At 37.8% G+C, this 11,272-nt stretch overlaps 1 protein-coding gene across 1 annotated transcript; it reads left to right on the top strand.

Annotated features, from left to right (window-relative positions):
• Window positions 1–446: 446 nt before the first annotated feature.
• Window positions 447–827, top strand: LOC122733539 (40S ribosomal protein S12-like; the record flags this gene model as incomplete). Its single annotated transcript, XM_043973999.1, has 1 exon — window positions 447–827. A coding segment is annotated over exon 1 (381 nt), but the record flags the coding sequence as incomplete, so codon positions are not given.
• Between the last annotated feature and the right edge of the window lie 10,445 nt (window positions 828–11,272).

The following is an 11,272-nucleotide window of genomic DNA, read 5'->3' as shown; positions in this document are numbered from 1 at the left end:
ATATGACAAAAAAAGGAAAATAATAAACATTGGAGAAGCTGTGGGAAAATTGGAACACTAATACATTATTGGTGGAGTTGTGAACTGAGCCAACCATTCTGGAGAGCAGTTTGGAACTATGACCCAGGCTATGGGACTGTGCATACCCTTTGACCCAGTAATGCCACTGCTAAGTCTGTATCCCAAAGAGATCATAAAAAGGGAAAAGGACCCACACGTACAAAAATATTTACAGCAGCTCTCTTTGTGGTGGCAAAGAATTGGAAATTGAGGGAATTCCCATCAATTAGGGAATAGCTGAATAAGGTATGGTATATGAATGTAATGGAATACTATTGTGCTATAAGAAATGATGAGCAGGCTCTTTCCCTATCACCACTGAATCGAGTAGGAGGTGGAGGATTCTGGGTGTTTTCAAGATTTAGTTTCACCTGTGAACCATTGCCATGGCCGAGGAAGGCTTTATTGCTAGAGGTGTAATGAACCTTAATACCACTCTACAAGAAGCGCTGAAGATTGCACTCATCCACAATGGCCTAGCTCATGGAATTCGTGAAACTGCCAAAGCCTTGGACAAACGCCAAACCCATCTTTGTGTTCTTGCTTCCAACTGTGATGAACCTATGTATGTAAAACTGGTTGAAGCCCCGTGTGTTGAGCACCAAATTAATTTGATCAAGGTTAATGACAACAAGAAGCTGGGTGAATGGGTAGGCCTCTGTAAAATTGACAAAGAGGGAAAGCCCCACAAAGTGGTTGGCTGCAGTTGCATTGTTGTTAAAGACTATGGCAAGGAAACTCAGGCCAAAGATGTTATTGAAGAATATTTTATTTATTTATTTATTTATTTGTTTGTTTGTTTGTTTATTTATTTAAGGGCAACGGGGGTTAAGTGACTTGCCCAGGGTCACACAGCTAGTAAGTGTCAAGTGTCTGAGGCCGGATTTGAACTCAGGTACTCCTGAATCCGGGGCTTTATCCACTGTGCCACCTAGCCGCCCCTGAAGAATATTTTAAATGCAAGAAATGAGTAAATGGCCTTGGTCTGATTTGCAAAAAAAAAAAAAAAAAAGAAAAAGAAAAAAAAGAAAGAAATGATGAGCAAGTAGATTTCAGAAAAACCTGGAAAGACTTAAGTGGACTGATGCTGAGTGAAGTGAGCAGAACCAGGAGAAGATTGTACAACAGTAACAACAACATTGTGTGATGACCAACTGTGATAGACTTAGCTTTTCTCAACAATGCAATGATCCAAGACAATTCTAAAGAACTCATGATGGAAAATGTTCACCACATCCAGAAAAAAGAACTATGGATTCTGAATGCAGATTGAACCAGATAGTTTCTACTTTTGCCTTTTTTTTTCTTTTTTGAGGTTTTCCCCTTGTGTTCTGAGTCTTCTTTCACAATATAACTAATGCAGAAATATGTTAAATGTGATTGTACGTATATAACCAATAACAGATTGCTTTCTCTCTTGGGGAGGGGGGAAGGAAAGGAGGGAGGGAGGAAAATTTGGAACTAAAAATCTTATGAAAACAAATGTTGAAAACTATCTTTACATGTAACTGGAAAATAATAAAATACTTTTATGATTAAAAAAAGAAAGACATGAGCTGATGCAAAGTGAAATGTACTATATACAAAGTAACAGAAATATTGTAAGATGATCAGCTGTGAATAGTTTGGCTGATTTCAGCAGGACAATGGATCCAAGATAACTCTGAATGACTTCAGAAAAATGCAATTCATCTCCAAAGAACTGATGGTGTTAGAATACAGAGTGAAGCATAATTTTTTAAGTTCCTTTTTCTTAAGTTTTTTTGTCTGTTTTCTTTTACAATCTGACTAATGTGGAAATGTTTTGCATGACTACACATGTATAACTTATATTGAATTTCTTGCATTCTTATGAGGGGATGGGGAGGGAGGGAGTAAGAGAATTTGGAACACAAAGTTTTAAAAATTGACACGAAAAATTGTTTTTACATGTAATCTGGGAAAAAATAAAATTCTAAATAAGTGGAAAAAAGGTTAAAAAAACCCTCTTTCCCTCTGTAAATAACCATGCATTAATTTCTTTTCAGATTACTTTCTTAGGGATTGTGTCCAAATCTTTCCTATTCACTGAAAATGCTTTACTTTTAATAAATAGGGAACATATGTCAATCTAAAAACATATCTATAGACAGATATAAATATTTGCATGTTGATAACATAGATTGTTTTGGAACAAGATTTCAGAAGGGGTAATTATACCAAATGACTGTCTGGACAAATTTTATTTCAAGTTTCAATTATAACTCATGGAGGAACTTGGTTTGTAGTGTGGAATGGTTTATTTTAGAGATTAATATTGCATCTGTTTATTAAATAACATTTTTGAAAATTATTTTAAATCATATTGATCTCATTTTGAGGTAACCCTTTAAAAAAGAGCAGTGTTGATAGATGTAGCCATGGTTTGGCTCCTGGCATCCCATGAAGATTGGAAACCTTGCTGAGGGTTTTCAACTAAAAATGGAGAGGGAAGAAGAAAAACATCTCGATAAGACTAGGAAACCAGATACTATGAGAAAGGACAATTATGACTGAAATCAAAACAATATTGAAAGGGGTACCTAGCAGAGAGGCCACGAGAAAATGTTGGGAAAAAATGCTTATGGACTCAAATGTTGATCTACCAGCATGCCAAGGAGGGTTAACAAGCAAAAGCTTGGTTGAAATTGTAACAAAAGAAGACAAGTATATCATGACAGCACCAGGGAGGTGAGTGCTGAGTGTTCCTTGTGACAAGACTGCAGTGGAGGGTTATTTAAAAGCAAGTCCAAAGGCAGAGGCCAACATGTAAATTCATGGTCTTGAGCAGAGAAACAAAGAACATTTGAGGCTAAAAAGAGGGATGACGAGAAGGGCTAAATCCTTGTGGGAGGCTACTGCTGACTGTTCAGCCAACCAGAAGCAATGAATGATTTTTAAAAGTGGCACAGCCTCTAAGCAAGACTGATGAGGGACAGGCGGAGCCAAGATGGTGGAGAGGAATCAGCAAGCTGCCTGAGCTCTCCTTCTGTTCCCTCAAAAAGAACATTAAATCAAGCTTCTGGATGGATTCTAAAACTACAGAACCTGCAAAGAGACAGAGAGACAGTCTTCCAACCAGAGATAATTTAGAAAACTTCAGGAAAGGTCGGTCTGACTCGTGGCAAAAGGGAGGCACAGTGCAGGGTGGCAGTGCAGTGCCGAGGGGGATGGGCAAGTCAGCAGGAAGCTGTGAGCCAAAGCTGAGCAACTGAGGCCCGTGGATCCTGGCTCAACAAGCTGGTGGTGCAGCAGGACAGTGGCAAAACCCACTTGCATCAGATGAGAGGGCAGGTTGCCAGCTGTAGGGCCATGCACAGGACAAGCACGCTCAGATAGGAAGTCCAGGGTGGGGGAAATCCACAAGCCATAGAGGCCTCAGTGTAAAAAGCCAGTGACACAGCCCCTATACCCCAGCACAAGAAGCTCAAAACAGGGACCCTGGTGCCCCCAGAGTAGACCTCAACAAAAATAAATAAATGAGCTGCAGTACGAGTAAGAAACAAAAAAGAGTTCTCACCATTGAGAGCTTCCATATCAACAGGGAAGAGGAAAACACAAACTCAGATGAGGACAATGCTCTCAAATTGCCTACATGTGAAGTCTCAAGAGGGAAGTTGAATTGGTCTCAAGAATAAAAAAGTCTTCTTGGAAGAGCTCAAAAAGGATTTTAAAAATCAATTGAGAGAGGTAGAAGAAAAAATAGGAAGAGAGCTCAAAAAGGATTTCCAAAGTCAATTGAGAGAGGTAGGAGAAAAATGGGGAGAGAAATGAAAGCAAAACAAGAAAATTATGAAAAAAGAAAATCAGCAGCTTTGAAAAGGAAGCACAAAGATTGACTGAAGAAAACAATTCCTTAAAAAATTCATTTAGCCAAATGGAAAAAAGGTGCATAATCTCACTGATGAAAAAAAAGCCTTAAAAAAATTCATTTGGCCAAATGGAAAAAAGGTGCACAATCTCATTGAAGAAAACAATGCCTTAAAAATTAAAATTGGACAGTTGGAAGATAAGGAATCCATGAGATACCAGGAATCAGTCAAGCAGAATCAAAAGAATGAAAAAATAGAAGAAAATGTGAAATACCTCATTGGAAAGACAACTGATCTGGAAAACAGATTTAGGAGAGACAATATGAGAATCACTGGACTGCCTGAAAGCCATGATCAGAAAAAGAGTCTAGACACCATATTCCCAGAAATTATTAAGGAAAACTGCCCTGATATTATAGAATCAGAGGATAAAATAGTCATTGACCGATCACCTCCTGAAAGAGACCCCAAAAGGAAAACTCCAAGAAATATTGTAGCCAAATTCCAGAATTATCAGGTGAAGGAGAAAATACTCCAAGCAGCCAGAAAGAAGCAATTTAAATATCATGGAGCCATGGTCAGGATTGCTCAGGACCTGGCAGCTTCAACATTAAAGGATCACAAGACTTGGAATATTATATTCTGGAAGGCAAAGGAGCTTGGATTGCAGCCAAGAATCTATTGCCCAGCAGAAATGTGTATTCTCTTTCAGGGGAAAAGATGGACATTCAGTGACATTGGGGACTTTCAAGGTTTTCTGATGAAAAGACCAGAACTGAATAGAAAATTTGATCTTAACAAAGAAGACTCAAGAGAAGGGTAAAAAGGTAAACAAGGGGAAAAAAGTCACTTGATTAGGTTAAACTGTTTACATTCCTACATGGGAAGATAATACTTATAACTCTTGAGAACTGTAAATGTATTTGGGCAGACACAGAGGATATAAATATAAATTGTCTTTGATGTGATGATACAAAGAAAATTAAGGAGTTAAAAAGGGAGTTTATGGGGAGACAAGGAAAGGGGAAGTGGAATGGGGTGAATTACATCATATGAAGAGGTGAAAAAAACATTACAATAGAGGGAAAGAAGGGAGGGCTGAACATTGTTTCAACCCTACTCCCATTAAATTTGATTCAAAGAGGGAATAACATATACATTCATTTGGATAAAGAAACTTAGCTCATTCTTAAGGGAAGTAAAAGGGGAAGGGGAAGGGGGGACTGATAGAAGGGAGGGGAAAAGCAAGGGAGAAAAGGGTAAAGAAAAGGGAGGGGGGGTGATAAAAAGGGAGGGCAGATTGGGGGAGGCAGGGGTAAGAAGCAAAATGTTGGTGAAGAGGAATAGGGTGAAAGAAGGGAGAAAAAGTACAAAGGGGGTAAATAGAATGGAGGGGAATAGACAGTTGGTAATAATAACTGTGAATGTGAATGGAATGAACTCTGCTATAAAACAGAAGCCAATTGCAGAGTGGATTAAAAACCAGAATCCTACAGTATGCTGTGTATAAGAAACACATTTGAAGCAGAGAGATATACACAGAGTAAAGCTAAAAGGCTGGAGCAGAATATATTATGCTTCAGCTAAGGTAAAAAAAAAAGCAGGGGTAGCAATCCTTATCTCAGACAAAGCACAGGCAAAAATAGATATCATTAAAAGAAATAAGGAAGGAAACTACATCTTGCTAAAAGGTACTATAGATAATGAAGTAATATCAATATTAAATATGTATGCGCCGAGTGGTATAGCATCCAAGTTCTTAGAGGAGAAGTTAAATGAGTTAAAAGAGGAATTAGACAGTAATACTATACTAGTGGGGGATCTGAATCTTCCCCTCTCAGAATTAGATAAATCTAGCTGAAAAATAAATAAGAAAGAAGTGAAAGAGGTGAATAGAATACTAGAAAAGTTAGATATGATAGATGCCTGGAAAAAATTTAATGGGGAAAGAAAGGAATATACCTTTTTCTCAGCAGTACATGGCACATTTTCAAAAATTAACCATGCATTAGGGCACAAAAACATCATAGTCAAATGTAGAAAGGCAGAAATAGTAAATGCATCCTTCTCAGATCATGATGGAAAAGTAGACTGAAAAACTATTGGAAACTAAATAATTTCATTCTAAAGAATGAATGGGTCAAACAACAAATCATAGAAACAATCAATAACTTTATCCAAGAGAATGACAATAATGAGACAACATACCAAAATCTATGGGATGCAGCCAAAGCACTGCTTAGGGGAAAATTTATCGCTCTAACTGCTTACATGAATAAAAAAGAGAAAGAGGAGATTAATGAATTGGGCATGCACCTTAAAAAGCTAGAAAAAGAACAAATTGGAAATCCCCAATTAGATACTAAACTACTGATCCTGAAAATTAAAGGAGAAATTAATAAAATTGAAAGCAAGAAAACTATAGAATTAATCAATAAAACTAAGAGCTGGTTTTATTTAAAAAACCAACAATAAAATAGATAAAATACTGATTAATTTGATTTTTTTTTTAGTGAGGCAAATTGGGGTTAAGTGACTTGCCCAGGGTCACACAGCTAGTAAGTGTTAAGTGTCTGAGGCCAGATTTGAACTCAGGTACTCCTGACTCCAGGGCTGGTGCTCTATCCACTGCTCCATCTAGCTGCCCCTGATTAATTTGATTTTAAAAAAGATAGAAGAAAACCAAATTACCAGTATCAAAAATGAAAGGGGTGATGTTACCACCAATGAAGTGGAAATTAAATCAACAATTAGGAATTATTTTGCTCAACTGTATGCCAATAAATTTGAGAATCTAAATGAAATGGATAAATATTTACAAAAAACCAAACTGCCCAGGTTAACTGAAGAGGAAATAAAATCCTTAAATAAGCCCATATTAGAAAAAGAAATTGAACAAGCCATTAATGAACTCCCTAAGAAAAAATCCCCAGGGCCATATGGGTTTACAAGTGAATTTTACCAAACATTTAAAGAACAATTAATTCTAATATTATACAAATTATTTTGAAAAATAGGTGAAGGAGTTCTACCAAATTTGTTTTATGACCCAAATATGGTGGTGATACCAAAACCAGACAGAGCAAAAACAGAAAAAGAAAATTTTAGACCAATTTCCCTAATGAATATTTTTTTTTTGGTGAGGCAGTTGGGGTGAAGTGACTTGCCTAAGGTCACAGAGCTAGTAAGTGTTAAGTGTCTGAGGTTGGAATTGAACTCAGGTCCTCCCGAATTCAGGGCCAGTGCTCTATCCACTGCGTCACCTAGCTGCCCCCCCAATGAATATTGCTGTTAAAATCTTAAATAAGATATTAGCAAGGAGATTACAGCAAGTGATCACCAGGATAATACACTATGACCAGGTGGGATTTATACCAGGAATGCAGGGCTGCTTCAACATTAGGAAAACTATCCACATAATCAACCCCATCAATAAGAAAACTAACCCAAATCATATGATTATCTCAATAGTTGCAGAGAAAACTTTTGACAAAATACAGCACCCATTCCTAATAAAAAACACTAGAGAGCTTAGGAATAGGTGGAGCTTTCCTTAAAATAATAAGCAGTATCTACCTAAAACCATCAGCAAGCATTATATGTAATGGAGATAAGTTAGAGGCCTTCCCAATAAGATCAGGGGTGAAACAGGGATGTCCATTATCACCTCTATTATTTAATATTTTACTAAAAATGTTAGTGTTAGCAATCAGAGAAGAAAAGGGAATTAAAAGAATTAGAATAGGCAAGGAGGAAACAAAACTATCACTCTTTGCAGATGATATGATGGTATACTTAGAGAATCCTAGAGAAGCAACTCAAAAATTACTTGAAACAATTAACAACTTTAGCAAAGTTGCAGGATATAAAATAAATCCTCATAAATCATCAGCATTTCTATACATGACCAACAAAGTCCAGCAGCAAGAGATAGAAAGAGAAATTCCATTTAAAGTAATGGTAGATAATATAAAATACTTGGGAGTCTACTTGCCAAGACAAACCCAGGAACTCTATGAACACAATTACCAAACACTTTTCACATAAATCAAATCAGATCTAAATAATTGGAAAGATATCAATTACTCATGGATAGACAGAGCTAATATAGTAAAAATGACAATTCTACCTAAATTAATTTACTCATTCAGAGACATACCAATCAGACTATCTAAAATTATGTTATAGAGCTAGAAAAGATAATAACAAAATACATCTGGAAAAACAAAAAGTCAAGAATATCAATGGAAATAATGAAAAAAAAATGCACAGGAAGGTGGGTTAGCTGTACCAAATCTGGAGCTTTACTATAAAGTGGCAGTCATCAAAACTATCTGGTATTGGCTAAGAAATAGAGTGGAGGATCCATGGAATAGGCTAGGCACAGGAGACACAGTAGTAAAAGACATTAGTAATGTAGTGTTTGATAAACCCAAAGACTCCAGCTTCTGGGATAGGAACTCAGTATTTGACAAAAATTGCTGGGAAAAGTGGAAGATAGTATGGCAGAAATTAGGTGTAGACCAACATCTTACACCTTATACTAAAATAAGGTCAAAATAGGTACATGATTTAGACATAAGAAGTGATACCATAGGTAAATTAGGAGAGGAAGGAATAGTCTACCTTTCAGATCTTTGGAAAGGAGAACAGTTTATGATCAAACAAGAGATAGAGAATATTATGAAATGCAAAATGGATGATTTTGATTACAGTAAATTAAAAAGGTTTTGTACAAACAGAAGCAATGTATCCAAAATTAGAAGGGAGGGAGAAAGCTGAGAAACAATTTTTATGACCAGTACTTCTGATAAAGGCCTCATTTCTAAACTATATAGGGAACTAAATCAAATTTATAAGAACCCAAGTCATTCCCCAATTTAGAAATGGTCAAAGGATATGAACAGGCAGTTTTCTGATGAAGAAATCAAAGCTATCTATTCCCATATGAAAAATGCTCTAAATCACTATTGATTAGAGAGATACAAATAAAAACAACTCTGAGGTACCACCTGACATCTATCAGATTGGCTAAAATGACCAAAAAGGAAAATAATAAATGTTGGAGAAGCTGTGGGAAAATTGGAACACTAATTCATTGTTGGTGGAGCTGTGAACTGATCCAACCATTCTGGAGAGCAATTTGGAATTATGCCCAAAGGGCGATAAAGCTGTCCATATCCTTTGACCCAGCAATACCACTTTTGGGTCTTTTTCCCAAAGAAATCATGGAAAGGGGAAAGGGACCCACATGTACAAAAATATTTATAGCTGCTCTTTTTGTGGTGGCAAGGAATTGGAAATTGAGGGGTTGCCCATCAGTTGGGGAATGCCTGAACAAGTTGTGGTATATGAATGTAATGGAATTCTATTGTGCCATGAGAAACGATGAGCAGGAGAAGTTTAGAGAAACCTGGAAGGACTTGCATGAACTGATGATGAGTGAGATGAGCAGAACCAGAGGAACATTGTACACAGTATCATCAGCATTGTGTGTTGATAACTGTGATGGACTAGATTCTTCTCACCAATACAGTGGTGCAGGAGAGTTCTGAGGGACTTGTGATGGAGGGGGCCCTCCAATTCCAGAGAAAAAAAAAGAACTATGGAGCATGGATGCTGATTGAACCATGCTATTTCTTTTGTTTTTGGTGCTGTTGTTTTTCTTTTTTGAGGTTTTTCCTTATTGTTCTGATTCTTCTCTTATGGCATGACTGATGCAGAAATATGTTTAATGTTGTTATGTATATGTATATATATGTATGTATGTGTGTGTGTGTGTGTGTGTGTGTGTGTGTGTGTGTATAAAACCTATATCGGATTGCCTGCTGTCTGTGGGAGGGAGAGAGGTTTGGAATTGGAAATCTTATGTAAACAAATGCTGAAGGCTATTTTTGCATGTAACTGGAAAATAATAAAATACTCTAAATTTTAAAAAAAAGACTTCTGTAGAAGTTCATTCCACCTTATTGTGCTGACAATTTCCTCTCTCCAAAAGTCAAGGAAGCAGGAAGAGGAACTGCTACTACTGGACTCCAATTTGCCCCAAAAGGAAGAATGAAGGTGGAAACCTGGGGAAAATGTGATCAATTGTGGTATGTTGGAATTCCCAAGGGCCACAGAGGGAAATTCTGAATGGAGTTAAATGGGTTCCTGAGACATTTGGGAAGTGTGTTCCAAGAAGTCCAGGAAAGGACCCCTGAGTTACTGCAAAGGGATACAGGTCAACAAGGATTATATGAAAGGCTTTGGATAACGACATTTTGATGATACACTAATCCCACAGAGGAAAGGAAAGAGATACCATCTGAGGAAGTGATGTCGCCACAGAGGCTGCTCTATGATTAGCCCAGGTTTGAAAAGAAAAAGCACAAGGGCTGGGAGCAAGGGCACATGGCTGAAGTCAAAGATACTATCATGGCACATTTCTCCATCTAACAATGAATAGAGGTGCAGCTAGGTGGCACAGTGGATAAAGCACCGGCCCTGGATTCAGGAGGACCTGAGTTCAAATCCGACTTCAAACACCTGACACTAGCCGTGTGACCTTAGGCAAGTCACTTGACCCCAATTGCCTCACCACAAAAAATAAATAAATAAATGGAGTAAGGCGGGTTAAAGCCTGTAGGCAGCTGGGAGGGGGCCATCACAGTGCACAGAGCACTGGGCCTGGAGTCGGGGAGACCTGAGTTCCAATCAGGCCTCAGACACTTCCCAGCTTTGTGACCCTGCCTCAATTGCTCCATCTGTGAAATGGGGATAATAACAGCACCTCCCTCCTAGGGTTCTTGTGAGGATCAAACGAGAGAATAATTATAAAGTACTTAGCACAGTGCTTGACACATAGTAGGCACTATATAAATGTTAGCTCCTAAATCCTATTATTATAGCCCAGCATGAATTCAATCTTACAAAACCTGCGAGGTACAAGACAAAGGGGATATTATGCTGTCTGCAGATAAAGCCGACAGAGAGAAAAATGATGGTTCCACTGCTTGAGGTAATGGTAACAGATGGAAGAGAAGGAGGGACTACTCAACTCTGATGTTGCTTTGGGGTTTTCTCTGTCAAAGTGAACGATTGTCAAGCAGGAACAAACCTGGACGAGAAGCAGCTAAAGAGGGAATATTGAAATGGTTTGCAGCTGAAGAGGGATGGATGAGAAATGAAAAAGGAGATTGATAGTGAGGGAACACCAATCAACCAATCAAATGTATTGTTTTAGGTCAAGTCTGTATATCTGTCTACGCTACACACATACACACAACACACACAAACACATACACTCCTGTGTGCACACTCTTACCTTAGTCACACGGGTTCCCAGCCTCAGAACCCTCCATGACAATTGGGTTTCTCTCATTCCCCACTTGCAGTCAGGT

This window comes from Dromiciops gliroides, chromosome X (genome assembly GCF_019393635.1).
Source record: "Dromiciops gliroides isolate mDroGli1 chromosome X, mDroGli1.pri, whole genome shotgun sequence".
Taxonomy (NCBI): domain Eukaryota; kingdom Metazoa; phylum Chordata; class Mammalia; order Microbiotheria; family Microbiotheriidae; genus Dromiciops; species Dromiciops gliroides.
The sequence above is the reverse complement of the archived record's forward strand: the minus strand, read 5'-3'. Positions and strand labels throughout refer to the sequence as shown.